Source organism: Lactuca virosa, chromosome 2, assembly GCF_052849685.1.
Source record: "Lactuca virosa cultivar CGN04683 chromosome 2, Lactuca_virosa_CGN04683_v6, whole genome shotgun sequence".
Lineage (NCBI taxonomy): Eukaryota > Viridiplantae > Streptophyta > Magnoliopsida > Asterales > Asteraceae > Lactuca > Lactuca virosa.
In genome coordinates, this window is record NC_136427.1 from 92,591,765 (window position 1) to 92,607,655 (window position 15,891).

Sequence of the window (15,891 nt, forward strand, 5' to 3'; positions counted from 1 at the left end):
TTCGCACTTAGAGAATTTTGTGTACAATTTCTCCGCCCTCAGTGTCTCCAGGACTTGACGTAAATGCTAGCCGTGTTCTTCCTCACTCCGGGAGTAGACTAGTATATCATTGATGAAAACAATCACGAACTTGTCTAAGTAAGGTCGACACACCCGATTCATCAGGTCCATAAACACCGCGGGTGCATTTGTTAAGCCAAAAGGCATCACTACAAACTCGTAGTGACCATAGCGCGTTCTGAAGGTTGTCTTGGGAATATCCTCCTTTTGAACTCGTAGTTGATGGTACCCTGATCTAAGGTCAATCTTTGAGAAGAAACTTGCTCCTTACAGCTGGTCGAAGAGGTCATCGATTCGAGGCAAGGGTATCGGTTTTTAATGGTGAGTTTGTTTAATTCACGGTAGTCAATGCACATACGGAACGATCCATCCTTTTTCTTGACGAATAGGACCGGTGTTCCCCAAGGTGAGAAGCTTGGCCTAATAAAACCTTTGCTTAGCAGTTCATTCAATTGACTAGACAATTCCTGCATTTTGGTTGGGGCTAATCGGTATGGTGATTTGGCTACAGGGGTAGCCCCAGGAATTAGATCGATTCGGACCAAAACCTGGACCATTCATCCGAATAATGTTCAATACACTAGCCACCTCCTTTCATCCCCAATGACAGTCCCGTCATCAAGATATAAAGCAGGGAGAAAGAGCTTGTAATTTTCTCTAATATTATGCACTAGCAAGTGAAAACTATTAGATTAGTGTCTAAGCCCATAACTATTTTGGTATGTACTTGACCCGATTGCGAGCATGGTCCTCTTGGGTTGCCTTCACCAAAGCAACTTGATAGGATGATTTGTAGAGAAAGAGATTAATTATGATTTATTAATATATTATATGAATAGTATATTAAAAGAGAAATCATATTATTTAATTAATAATAGTCAAGAATTAATGAGAATTAATTTTGTGACTAAAAGACATTAATTAAATAAAGGGGACTAGAACTGTCAATTGTGTGATAGTTGGATATTAGGCTAATGGACTCCATAGAGGATGGAGTGGATGAAATCTATGGGGAAAACCCATAAGAATTCGTCCAAGGCCTCTAAGGAGGGAGTCAATGGGCTGCTTAGGGCCTAAGCAGTCAGATTAGGGTTTCCTAGTTCAAAACCCTAATAGCCTCACTATATAAAGACCCCTAGGGCACCCAAAAACGTGGCTAAGAATTCCTTAGGGTTCTTGGACGTTTTTTGGTGCCTACTTCTCTTCTCCTAAGTCATCCGTCTGCTCTTGGTGTTTGTGAGCCATTAGAGGTGTGACATTTGTGACACTAAGCTTTCAGAAGTCAATTACAAGAAGGAATAGATTGTTATTACTACATGATAATCAAAGGTAAGATCTAAACCCTATTCTTATGTTAATATCGATTATCACATGCTAGATCTAGGGTTTATGAGCTTTGGAAGATTATTACATGTTCATTAGACAAACTAGATCCAAAGCTTTAGGGTTTGCATGTACACCATAGGAATGATGTAGTGCTCAAAACCCATCAGTGGTATCAGAGCCTAGGTTGTTTGTTTGATGTATTTGATGCTATAGATGATTATTCAAAGCTAAAAATCGAAATTTCTTGGATCTGGAGGCTGGACTCGCTGAGTCCATAGGTGAACTCGTCGAGTTCATAGGCAACTCGACGAGTCGGAGTATCAGATTCGAGATTTTTCAGGTTCTTGACCTATTTTGCTGTGGGATAATTACCAAAAACGTTTTTTTATTGATAAAATCTGATTTTTATTAATTTGGGGTGATTATCCTTACCAAAATAATAGATAATTGTCAAAATTAAGATAATTACTTGTTTTATAAGATAAATATTAATTATTTGTAATTTTGTTTTTGAATTATCTAGTAAGAAATTAAATTAGGTCAAATTTAGATAATTACCAATTATTTGATTAATTTAATTATTTGTAATTTGATCTAGATAGTTTTGAAAAGTTTCAAAACTTGCCCTCGAGTTTTGGAATTTAAATTTTTGATTAAAAGTTTAATTTTGAAATATTTAAATTCTAAACCCTGTGTTTTTTGAAATGTTTCAAAACTTGCCCTCAAGTTTTGGAATTTAAATATTTTTAATTAAAAGGTTAATTTTTGAAATTTTAAATTCTAAAACCCTAGTTTTGAAAAGTTCAAATTACACCCTTATGGTTTTATTAAGTTAATTAAAAGTATAATTAAAAGAGAGTTAATAAATCCATAATGATATGGTTTATATTTAATTATATTAAAAGTGTAATTTATAAAATTGAACCACCTAGTATTTTAAAACTGTAAAATACACCCTTATACTATATATATATATATATATATATATATATATATATATATATATATATATATAACATTAAAAGTATAATATTATATATGTATAACTTAAAATGCTAGTCTTACCGTTAGTAGGCCTCATTCACGAAGTCGGTCTATAACGGGGGTATAAGGTTATGGCCTATAAAATGGTCGTTTAATGGGTGTCCACTCTCACCCACCTCTTCCTTGATTGGTGGAGGGTCGTTAGCCGAACGGGTAGGATAGGGCAAACCCTCTCCTCATTAAAAGTATAATGAATGTTAAAGTAACTAAATGTTTTACAAAAATTCCCAATCTTAGTTACTTTAGGCAAAAGTGAATTGATGCAATTCCGTGGAATTACACTTTGTACCCTTGTCGAGACAATTAGTGGAGCGTGTGTGGTTAACCGGCACACTAAGTTGGGTTTGGCATTGGTAGAGAAGGGTGACTCGATGTTTGTCATAGATCGATGGAGCGTGTGTGGTTAACCGGCACGTCGATTAGGTGACTGTAACATTGAGGGCACCACGTACATTCGCATGGTTATTCACACCTTATTTGTGATCCTCAGCATCCCAGACACAAATGAAGGGCATAATCGAGATTAAACATGACATTGAAAAGTTCAATGAATCTCAAAAGATCTAGGAGTTTCAATTCATTTAAAACTTAAACCTTCAATTTTCGTTTTTCATGGTGGAAATTGGTAAATCGTCATTTACCTACCTTCAAATGTTCTGCAAGTTGGATTACGGCATCGCTCTTCCAATTTGTAGGATATTGTGTTGGGTCCTAGCCTTAATATCTTATTTGGGTGTTTTATTAAGGATTCCAATCAACTAACTTGAATTTTCTCCCGTTTTGTAGATGTCAAAGTCTGACAACTATGATCTTCCTGAATCCGTTGGAAAAGGTTTTCCACGTGAAGATGATATTCCACGATTGGATTGTGGAAATGGAAATCATGCTTCATCTCATCCACCTCCTCTAATAAATCTCCCTGACCCACGTGTTCAAATATTTGAAAAGTTCAAAGTCACTCAAGCCCTATTGGCAAAAATACACAAAGATGGAAAGTTTGTATGTGCTCATGTCTTGGATATGAATTTGCATATTGATAAACTGGAAATGTTGGGTGACGATGTCTCAAGGAAGTTGGCTATTGACTTGGTTCTTCAATCACTTCCCGAATCATATGGTAAGTTCGTTAGAGAGTACTATATGATGGACCACGACATGACCCTTATTGATTTGACTTATTTGCTTATTGCTGCTGAATCAAAAATGATTTGGCGCACTGGTCAGCAAATTTGTCTGATAAATCAATATCCCAACCTTCTACGGGAAATGGCAACATTGGAAGTCTAGATAAGTTTCCTCTACGCAAGAGAAAGGTTGAGTCTGAGATAGTCTCGTGTACCATTCCAGAAGAATCCATATGTTTCTGCTGCCAAAAGAAAGGGGCATTGGTTACGAAGCTGCCCTGACTACCTGAGAGATCTAAGAGATGGGAGAGTCAAGATGTATGACTCTGCTTCAGGTAAAATCCACTATCTAACTCCATTAAGTTCCTATTTGGAGATTCTTAATACATGATGTGATAAGATTACATTTCGACGTTTTGAAGGATCGAAAAAAAAGGAAAGGAAGCCTAAAGGAAGGAGCGAGCTAAGTCTGATCGCGAAGAAATGGATTACGATCTCATGGATTCGATGGTCAGATTTTTGAGCTGCTGCTTAGAGTTATGGTAGATTGCTTAGGAATATGTAATAACATAGTTTTCACTTGCATTGTAAGGATATATTTTTCCGCAATAAAATAAATTTTGATTTTGTCTTATTTATATTTCCTTGCAATGGCAATTGTGAAAAATTGATGTTTGTGTGTTTCTATTATAAGCAATATAGAAGTGGATATGATTATTAGTTATATTATTTATGGAAATGTCGTAATTTTCTAAGTAAGGAAAGATTCTCATCATCCAAGTTTCAATTGGACAGAAGCTTGGAATCATATGATTTGAATCATGTGATGTATGGAAATCTTGGTGCTTAGAAATTTTAAGGCTAATTCCTTGAAAAAAGAGTCAAGTAAAGGACTAGGAGATCGAGTTCACAATGTTGTACACTAGTCAAGTCCACCATAAATAACAATAAGATTATTCGTCATGATTTACTAAAAGTCTAGTAAATATGATTATGCTTATAAGATTAAGTATAATTCTGAATCATTGAAAAGTTTCAATGAATAGCAGAACGAATAAGAAGAATCAATTAGGCAAGAAAGATAAAAGTTTCTCCAAACTAAGAAGAAGGGAGAGTACTTTTGTATCATGTTTATGATCGTCTTAAGAACCATATTACAATTCATCCTCTAAGGACACCTTAGTGCACTAGTTTGGCTAAGAAGAGGAATCGAGAATTGTTATAGTAGTTAAGTCAATAAGATGTATCGTACTTCGTTCCAAAATCAAGTCTTAGAGTCATACTCCAAGATTGTGACTTGAGTGACATAATTTTAAGTAGGAATGTTCTTACACTTGCACATTTTGGTAAGTTGTGATGTCTTGAATAAGACAAAGACCAGCTAGTACCAAATTGTGTGTAGGTTTGTCTTGATATATACACACACTAACTCTTGGATATTTGTTTTTGTCAAGAAATGTTTCTTGATAAGAGAATCTAATATGTCAAGAGGTCAGTGGGAGTCTAAAGATCTTGAAAAGTTTCAAGAACAAATCAAGAAGTAAACCTATTAAACACTAGCACACGACTTGATGATTGTAACCTATCGTGTTGACAAAATTTTATTTCTGTGCCAATCCAGTTGAGTGATTATGCATATGAGTTCTACGAGTTCTCAATTGAATGCATAAGGGCAAACACCTTGATCAATGAAAGTACATTGACTGGCATAGGTGAGCTGCTAATGACTTGGAAGCAATGGTGGGACCCTTGATGGCAAGAAATTAAGAATGAACAAGTTCTGTCCATAAGAGTTTGAATTTGTCACAAACATTATCTTACGATTATGCTTATGACAAATTTGCATGGATAAGAACACATGCACCATAAAATCTAAGTGCCATAAGGTTTCTCTCCTTCATGAAAATGATTGTGAGGAAACGCTTTCACTAAGAGATATTTTAAGGAGATAGCGATTATGTAAATTACATTCTCAAATTCGATTATGATTACGACATCCCTCTTCATAGTTCGAATTGTGAGATTTGGCAATTAGTCTGAACATTTGGGACTTAGTAATATAAGTTTTGAATTAGTTTAGACACACATGTGAGCTGTCTAAGGAAAGGTGTGTGAGTTTGAGAAGCTTAGATAAAGGCTTATCGAAGCACATCGTATTGGAAATATGAACTTTGGAAGTCAATAAGTATTGTCTTTTAGAAGTCCAACTGTTTTCTGAATACGTGTCAAAGCTAGTGGGAGTATAAATGTTATGCTGGAATGGATATAATCATCATGTTAGTGGGAGCATGATTATTATTTTAAGTATTGCAAGTTGGCAATATTAATTATAGAAAAAACAAAATTTTCACTTTGCAAAGTTGCAAGGGTTGAAAAGTTGTTTTTGTTATAATTAAGGGAGAGAATGTTGTATTTCGTTTCCAATCTAAAAGCTTAGATCGAGAAATTTTAATTGAATTTAGTCAAGGATATATTTATTATTTTCATTCTCAAAGTTTGATTATGATTACGGCATCCCTCTTCATAGTTCGAATTTTGAGAACACGGCAAATAGAAATATTATGACAATATTATAGCAAGAAACTGGTAAAGTATCACGTTTTTCATTATGAATCGTGTCCAATACACTTCGAGTATAGGAACGATTGCATATGCTGTAATATTCGACTGTTCTAAAATTTTCCAAATCCCTAGGGCATTTAGAGGGAAAAAAGGGAATAGAACCGATTTTGACTAAAATAATTAAACAACTGTCAAGGACAATCTAAGGTTCGCCAAGGATTGGTCACTTGTGGACAGTTGGAAGTATAGTCATGGATGGACCATATTGACATTATTATGGATAGATAAGATTCTATTTAAAATGAGTTGTCATATGGAAAATATGGAAATGTTTCCATATTGGGAGTTGGACGTTAAGAATTTATGTCTAGATTATAAACTTTTATGCAAGAAGGATGTTCAAAGGAATGTACTTTGAATGTGAGACTTCACATCTATGGAATTGTCTTGTAACAATCTCCAATAGAGCATTTTGTAATTTCATTGGCCGAGTCTTGGTGACTTTGTGTTGTGACATTACGAAAGGGTCGTTGCATAAAATGTTAGAATATAACATATTCTAGTACTGGTAAGAATTGGATATTCTTACATTAAAAAAAATAAGGATTAGGAGTTGTGAAATGAGCACCATTGGAAATGTTTTTCAATTGATCTATTTCACAAAGTAAGGACCATAGGTAAACATAGTGTGCATGCTAAGAGCATGGGACAATTATTGTCATAATTCAAGTAAGAAGTTGATTACCCGAAACAACAAATAATGAGTAATCAATATGGTGATTAAATAAAAGTGTTTTATTTATACTCAGAGGTTTGAGGCCATATAGTATTAATATTATTCATGTGTTTAAATTTGCATGTTTTGACTTCCCGAATAATAAGATTATTCAAACCCTCCACAGTCGCTCATACTTTGGAAGTAGGTATGAAAGAAGACTGTCATGAATCCATCTGTAGATTGCCTATAGTGTTTAGACATAGAACAAGTTTGCTGCAGAGTTCATGAGTGCTGCTATAAGATTAGAGTATTGGATTAAACCCACGCTCACTTGGATCGCTTCATGGATTTTATCACGAGTGATTGGTGAGACAATAATATCTTATGTTCTTGAAACTGAGATGTGTGAGTTGTATCTTGCGAGTCGGTTGCACATTGATAATATGTAAACGCACCAGTAACTTGGTGTTATAAAACGTATTGTTGTGTGTGATTCGGTGAGTGAGTACAAGCGAGCATTGAGTCGAAGTTTATCCGTTCCTTTTACCCAATGTAAGATAAAAGCGATATCTGTGGGCCCCTCGATGATTTAGTGATGACAAACGTAAGTGCTCGGCCCGGCCATGGCTAATTTGATTTGTTCAATTAGTCAGTCGTCGTAAATCGGAAATCGGGAAACAACAAATGGACTGAGAGACTGATTATAATCCATGTCTCAGTTCATATGATATCCAGAATGGAGGAACATATGATCACTTATCTAAAGGACGCGTATCTGATAAGATCAGAGTTGACAGCGGCTTTTGAAAGCTACGATTGCTGATCAGGATCTGAAGTCATACGCAGAATAGTTATTAGACTTATCCAAGTGGGAGACTGTTGGATTAGTGTCTAAGCCCATAACTATTTTGGTATGTACTTGACCCGATTGCGAGCATGGTCCTTTTGGGTTGCCTTCACCAAAGCAACTTGATAGGATGATTTGTGGATAAAGAGATTAATTATGATTTATTAATATATTATATGAATAATATATTAAAAGAGAAATCATATTATTTAATTAATAATAGTCAAGAATTAATGAGAATTAATTTTGTGACTAAAAGACATTAATTAAATAAAGGGGACTGGAATTGTCAATTGTGTGATAGTTGGATATTGGGCTAATGGACTCCATAGAGGATGGAGTGGACGAAATCTATGGGGAAAACCCATAAGAATTCGTCCAAGGCCTCTAAGGAGGGAGTCAATGGCCTGCTTAGGGCCTAAGCAGTCAGATTAGGGTTTCCTAGTTCAAAACCCTAATAGCCTCACTATATAAAGACCCCTAGGGCACCCAAAAACGTGGCTAAGCATTCCTTAGGGTTCTTGGACGTTTTTTGGTGCCTCCTTCTCTTCTCCTAAGTCATCCTCCTGCTCTTGGTGTTTGTGAGCCATTAGAGGTGTGACATTTGTGACACTAAGCTTTCAGAAGTCAATTACAAGAAGGAATAGATTGTTATTACTACATGATAATCAAAGGTAAGATCTAAACCCTATTCTTATGTTAATATCGATTATCACATTCTAGATCTAGGGTTTATGAGCTTTGGAAGATTATTACATGTTCATTAGACAAACTAGATCCAAAGCTTTAGGGTTTGCATGTACACCATAGGAATGATGTAGTGCTCAAAACCCATCAAAAACAAGGGTAAAAAGAAAGGTCCCAAAGGGTCGCCTTGTTGCACCATATATACTTGTCTCCTATATAAAGTATCGTTGATTACCCATATAAGAAATCCACCCACAAAGAAATAGAAGGGAATTTGAGAAATCCACTTTAAGTATAGCAAGAGACCCATCAACGTGGTGTTCACTTAACACCCTATTAGCACTATGTAACACGGCCTCAGCACCCCCAGAAACACCGACCCCGAACTGAAAATCATTTAGGTACTAGGCCATTTCTTGACCCACACCTTTCATAGCAACCTTGGAAACCAGACGTCTCCATATAGTGTCTACTACAATTGGTCAGATCCATAGTCTGGTTTAATCAGAGACGTGAGAGGAGCGGATGCAACAAACTCTGCCAAAATAGAAGGACGTCTTCCCGCTAACCATAAATTAACCACTGCAGTGATAACATGAAGGAGATCTGTGGCTATAGCTGACCCTTCTCCATAAAGGGCATCTAGAATATGTTAAGCCCTTAAGTCATCTCTCATGCATGAAGTTCCTTTAGGGAAAGATTTAATGCAGCCAAATACACAATCAATCTCTGCTACAAGGGGAGGTTTATAAAATATAGGGCTCGACATGGATAGGGGTGACCTGAAAGGGTGCTTTTCCTCTCAAGCTTTAATAGTATCACCATTGAATGACGCAACACTAGAGGAGCATAACACTTTCACTGTTGCGGTAAAATGCTCATTTGTAACCTTACGAAGGCACTTCCTGATGTTGGTGTTACCCAATGTTGTTTCTTCTGAAAGATGCCTCCACCCTGTTCTATGGACCCTAACCCGGGATTGTCTAACATATTTTTAACTAACGTGCTGATGATATCATCTTTCCCCCACCTATCCAAGGACTTTAAGATAGAACTTTTTTGTAAGGATTTCATATTCCTAGACCTACATTCTTGTCTATTTTTAGGCGTAAACACCTGCAGCGTGCAACGGGGAAGAAGTAACAGACAAATCCATGCCTCAACAAAACTAGGTTGAGCAATCACCTTGTAAAGAACTGTTTTCAAAGCCTGAGAAAAAGCGAGGCGACAACTATGAGGGATACTTTTGACAGTAGTGATAGGCATTTTATGAACACGATCAAGGAGCCCAACGTCCAAAACCAAACCCCCACTAAAGATAGTTGCGGACTCTTTGGTAGACAGCTTTAAAATACCGACAATGTAACGACTCAAGTCGTCAGCCCCTGTAATAAATCGAACATGGCCATCCGGGTGATGACAAGGACGACTAACAACATGGAAAGTCATATACTTCCCAAACATTCATTAAATCCTTCTATTATTGTTTTGTCAAAAAGTTATTATCAAATGGAGCTTTATTTTAATTTTTTTGGAACGCCCGAATATTATTAAAAAAACCAGCTAGGCACTAGCAAAGGAAAAATTACATAAGCAAGTTGTTACGTTTCCGAAAATAAATCCAATTATACGAATAAGGAAAGACATTATTATACAAACCATCTTTCATCAACTTCGAGTCTCCAAAGATCAACGTGTTCAGGTAAATCCACAAGTAGCAACTCTTAATAAGCAAAGCATGTTAGATTCATTAAGGAATCTCCACGAAATATGGGCACATTTACTTACACTACGTTTACTTACACTGCATGGCTTGATCAACCCAAACATCATTCAGAAAAAGTTATAGTAAGTTTTATTAGTACAAATTTGTTAATCCGCTCAAAAAATATCTCACACGAAATATGGGCACAAGTTCTTAACATGAAAAATGTATCAACTAAATTTTGCATGACAATTGAAGGCTTGTAAATTACATTACAACACTACACACCATAAAATGAAGTCCAAAAATAATCATATAACACTTAGCAATAATCTAATCTGAAATAATCTCTACTTGATCCGTTTTTAACATCCGTACAAAATGTGTTCATTGGACTAAATTCAGTTTCTTTTAAAACTTCACTTGTGTTATTTGTTCTTCACAGCCTGTCCAAATATAAAAAACAATGTAATAAATAGCAATGAAATGGATGACGTTTTGATGTGAAAAAAGAGTTTCTTTTGTGACCTGAATGACAATTTTACCCTTGATAAAATGTTTGACCATTCCATTTAATATTCACATGTTTATTGATCATGTTCTTAAATACTTACAGTGAGAGAAGGATTATGTCGTTTGATTTTCCTTAGTGATCTTTCTGTATTATACGATTCAACCTGAAAATATTAGCAAAATCATGATTTAACTTTTTTATTTGTTTATTATAATTTATAGCATCCTACTTTCATTTATTTTGTTTACACCACAAAAATTCCCGTTTTTTCTTATTATAGCATTCTACTTTGAAAGATTTACCAATATATAGCAGTGAAAATCAGTCTGTATTTGGTTGATATTGCTATAATTGGGTACAATGTACCGAGTCATACTTGACTCAGTACAAGTCAGGCAGGGACTCAAAATTTTGACCGAGTCAGACACCGAGTTGCCTCCTTTCAGGTAAAAAGTGACTCGACGAGTCAGGGACTCGCAAATTTTGACCGAGTCGACTCTTTTCAGGTATAAAATGACTCGACTTGGTACGAGTCAGGCAGGGACTCACAATTTTTGACCGAGTCAGACACCAAGTCGCCTCTTTTCATGTATAAAGTGACTTGACTCGGTACGAGTCAGGCAGGGACTCGCAAATTTTGACCGAGTCAACTCTTTTAAGGTATAAAATGACTTGACTTGGTATGAGTCAGGCACAAATTTTGACCGAGTCATACACCGAGTCACCTCTTTTCAAGTATAAAAAGACTCGACTCAGTACTACTAGTCTCGGAAATTCTGACTGAGTCATACACCGAGTCGCCTTTTTTCAGGTATTAAAAGACTCGACTCAGTACTAGTTAGGCAGGGAATCGCAAACATTGACCGAGTCACATACCGAGTCGCCTCTTTTCATTTATAAAATGACTCGACTCGGTACGAGTCAGACAGGGACTCGCAAATTTTGACCGAGTCAGACACCGAGTCGCCTCTTTTCAGGTATAAAATGACTCGAGTCGGACAGGGACTCGCAAATTTTGACCGAGTCAGTCACCGAGTCACCTCTTTTCAGATATAAAATAACTCGACTCGTACGAGTTGACTCGTGATACATACGAGTTTGACAAGTATGAGGTAGTGTTGTCAACTTGTTATAAGAAGAAATGAAAGTATGATGGAATAATAAACAAATAAATGGAAGTACAAGTGTGTTGCTAGCTATTAAAATTGAAAAAAGGTGGGAGTGGGAAATGGGGTTGTTTTATATACTGTAGTAAATTAGAAGAAATAAAAAAAAGGACTCACAGCATTTTTTATTTTGCTTGTGATATCAGCAGCTTTAACAGAAGCAATGCGTAAACACTGCATGATGACACTTTGTAAGACGCCTTCACCACCAGCTTTTTGAATGGCACACACTTCACCATTTGTGTTCAGTGTTGCAGTCATTGATCCTCCCATCACACCCTCTTCATGGTGAGTTGGGTCAATTACCTATTTTGCCATTTATAATTTTAAAAAAAAAAAAACACCACAGAAAGTTTTTGAAAGGAATATATTCCATAGAAGAAACTTGAATCTGAAGTAACTGAAATCTGTTAACTGGAATGGAATTCAATTGTTTTATAATTTTGTTTATTTTATTATTTATTTATGGGTTAATCTCATAAAAGAGCTTATATTTTGTGTTTTTTCCGGATTAAATATCAAATTTGATTTTTGTCTGAAAAAGACCTTGTATTTTCTCATTTTTTTCCGATCTGGCCCCTTTTAGTCATTTTTTCCAAAAAAAAAAGGGTCAGATTCATAAAAGACCTTATATTTTGTGTTTTTTCCAGATTAAAAGAACCTTGTATTTTTTTCATTTTTTCCGAAAAAAAAAACCCTCAACTTTGTCTTTTTTCCGATAAAAACCCTCAACTTTCAAACTGTTTCGGAAAAAACCCTCAACTTTTTTAGTTTTTCTCGAAAAAACCCTCACATTTTACAAGTTTTTTCGGAAAAAAATGAGTAAAAGGGCCAGATTGAAAAAATGAAAAAAAAAATGTAAGGTCTTTTTCAAGATTAACCCCAAAAAAATTGTATAATGTGAGGGCTTTTTTAAGAAAAACTAAAAAAATTGAGGGTTTATTTGGAAGCATTTAGAAGGTTGAGGGTTTTTTTCGGAAAAATAAATACAGAGTTGAGGGTTTTTTCAGAAAAAATGAAAAAATACAAGATCTTTTTCAGGCAAAAACTAAATTTAAGGTTTATTCCGGAAAAAACACAAAATATAAAGACTTTTATGAGATTAACCCTTTATTTCTACATTGACATAATGGGGTTATATTGGTCTTTTAACATTTAATGGAAGGAACAGAATTGAATTCCTTCAAAACTAGGAAGGAATAATGAATTCCTTTAATTATATATTTACCATTAATGAAAAACTATTTGATTACAAATAAATATTAAAAATATTATTGAATTCCAGTCAAACAAACAAGTGATATTATTACAATTCCTGTGAAAGATTCCATTCAATTAAAAGATATTCTGTGGACCAAAACGCCCCTGAAGTGTAGAAAAAAAAAAGAAACATAAAAAGTTCATTTGGGCTTACCACAATGTTTTCTTTACCAATAAAACCAAATGTTACTGCCACTGGAAGATGGTGGATTATTAGTGGAAGTGGCTCCCGCACCTTCAAAATCAACATATCATAAATTAAACAAAAAAATTAAAAATTTAAGAATTTATTAAAACAATTAACTGAAATTATAAAAAATAAATGTTTGCAGACAAATCAATAAAAATGTCACATCAACATTTTTGAGTTTTGACAATTCAAAAGAAAAGTTGACCAACATGGCAATACAATACCCATGTTCCAAAGTTTGTTGCTATTAGAGACTTAGCTTACCCTTTGAAAGAAGATTTGTGTAATAATATATTAACTCTTTAACATATTAAATAAAATCAATAAAAAAAAACTAAAAAAAAATAATAGAACTCACCTCTGGTGGATGTACAATGACTTCTTGATCATCTTCACCTCCAATTGTACATTCAGGCCTTCTAAATGTTGATAAGGCAGCCAATGCAGCAATATTGGAAGCATCAACCAGATTTCTGATTCAATTGAGAAATTTAACCATTGTAATAAAACTGTATTTTAACTTTAAATACAAGAAATAACAACATACTCTTATTTATTAGCTTATAAAATCATTATTAAAGCATTGTATGATCAATTTTTTTCTTATGAAGGCATTGCTCTTGAAGAATCTTCCCAATTATAGCAGTGAAAATTGCTATAATCGTGTAGAGTTTTCAAAGTGTAATGTAATGTTGTAACTTGTAATGATAAAAAAAATGAAAGTAGGGTGCTATGATAAACAAATAATACAAAGTATGTTGCTAGTTCTTGAATTTAACCAAATAAACTTGAGGAAATGAAGAAAATGCAAGGATTAGTAATTAGTTCTATAACTTACCCTCCATTATCGATTATGTGAAGATCAATTCGAATGGACCATACCAATTTCCCTGAAATGACACAAAGTGATTCAGTGTCTACAGCCCTGCTTTCCCTGCAAAGTTAATCTCATCAAGTAGGTTTGCTTTGGCTATATCTCCATTTTCATGAATCTGTATAGCATAAGTGTTCTTAAGTGATGTTTCTCGTTTAATTAATGGCTTAATGGGGACAGAATTTAATCCACTAAAGATGTAAATCACAGCTTAGAAGAAAAGAATCGAAAATGAAGATTAAGCAACTAAATAAACTATCATACCTTAAACCACGATCTACAATACGTCCTAACTCAATAGCAGATTCTCCAGGACGGCCTGACTCAAATGAAGGATCCGCCATGGGTGAGAACTCGGTGTAGATTGCAAGTGTCCCTTCATTAGGCCTGTCTCGATAAGGTTGTACTAGTTGTCCTGTGACAAATCCCATAACTCGAGTCTGTCCAAGCTGGATCTCTGATGAACCATCTTCTCTACAATATGAAAAACTCATCGTTCATCAACGAACTGTTTATTTTTAGCCAAAGGAATACGAAATCAAGTGATGAGTTTGGGATTTCTTACCTTCCGAAGATGATAGATAGTTTTCTATAATCGAAAGGACGCCTACCGTCAACTCTAAGGTCAGATAGTAATGCAGACTCGATGAATTTCTTATCATTCACCGTCATGTTTAACGTATTAGCCAATCTCTGTTCCATTAGCTCTCCTGCATTTCATACTTTGCTCAAATTTCATTGTATAGCGAAACGATTGAATTATATTTCCGACAGTGTTATACTAGGGTTTATAAGGGAGAAGACTGATGAGGAAGTTGAAACCGAGACTGAAAGCATACATACCGACTTGCCTGTAGACGGAGTAGTTGTTGCCGGTTGTTGCAGACGCGGGTGGTGGCGGTTTTTCGTCTCTTCGCTTTGAGTCGAGGAGAGGGTTTTGAGAGGGTTTGGACCCAAATTAGACTCAAGTCTCCGACTCTTCAATTGCATAAATTTATTTTCCCTTTTTTCTTTTTCTAAAATATTTATGGAATTTAATATTCTTCTTGATAAATAAAGACTTTTTTTTTTTTTTTGTCGTGTGTCGCATTCTAATTTATTTTGTGACATGTAATTTTATTGTTATTTTAAATTAATTTTTATTCTACATGTTATTTCATAGTTTTTTTATTTTATTAAATTATAGATAGTATTTAAATGTAATAATAATAAATGCATATTAATTTCATATATGAATTTTCCTTTTAATTTCAAAATTACAAAATTAAAGATTCATTATTTTTCTTTCTTTATTTATTAAAATTATTTATTTAAATTTAAAAAAGAAAAAAAACACTTTAATTTTTATTATTCAATATTTTCTTACTTTTCTTAAAAATTCAAACTTATCAAATGTTTAAAATTTTGTATTTAGTTTTTCTTTTAAATAGACTCATTTAATACATGAGTCTCACACCTAGTGTTGAGAGAAAAACTTTGAGACACACTTGAACAAACGTTAGAACAAGTATAGTTGCGGAATAGTTAATCTCGAAGGATCTAAAAGCTCAACAATAATATTAATAAGTTAGAATTATATAGTTAGAGAGTTAGTTGCGGAAAAGTAAAGAAATGGAAATGACAACAATTGTTATATCAAGTATACACATAAGTTGATTCATAACGAGGAATGCATTCAAACCAAGTTAATAAGTGAGATCAAACTTAGTGATTAAGTCACAAGAGACTTGCTCAGAAGAGAGATTGTAATCAGTTATATTCTAGTAAGGTTTGAGAGTAAGAAGAGATGCGTAATCAGATAGAGAGATAGAAAA

At 34.5% G+C, this 15,891-nt stretch overlaps 1 protein-coding gene across 2 annotated transcripts; it reads right to left on the reverse strand.

Annotated features, from left to right (window-relative positions):
- Positions 1 to 10,200: 10,200 nt before the first annotated feature.
- LOC145159287 (exosome complex component RRP45B-like) lies at positions 10,201 to 15,053 on the reverse strand. 2 transcript variants are annotated; one of them, XM_079078225.1, is made up of 9 exons: positions 14,929 to 15,053; positions 14,643 to 14,787; positions 14,342 to 14,551; positions 14,042 to 14,137; positions 13,562 to 13,676; positions 13,168 to 13,248; positions 11,871 to 12,059; positions 10,688 to 10,750; positions 10,201 to 10,519 (listed from the first exon to the last, which is right to left on the reverse strand). In XM_079078225.1, the coding sequence occupies exons 2-9, from the start codon at positions 14,777 to 14,779 to the stop codon at positions 10,502 to 10,504; spliced, it is 909 nt and encodes a 302-aa protein (XP_078934351.1). In that variant the 5' UTR covers positions 14,780 to 14,787; positions 14,929 to 15,053; the 3' UTR covers positions 10,201 to 10,501. The 2 variants fall into 2 exon arrangements, with proteins under 2 accessions (XP_078934351.1, XP_078934350.1); XM_079078224.1 differs by having other exon boundaries at positions 14,921 to 15,053.
- Positions 15,054 to 15,891: the final 838 nt, after the last annotated feature.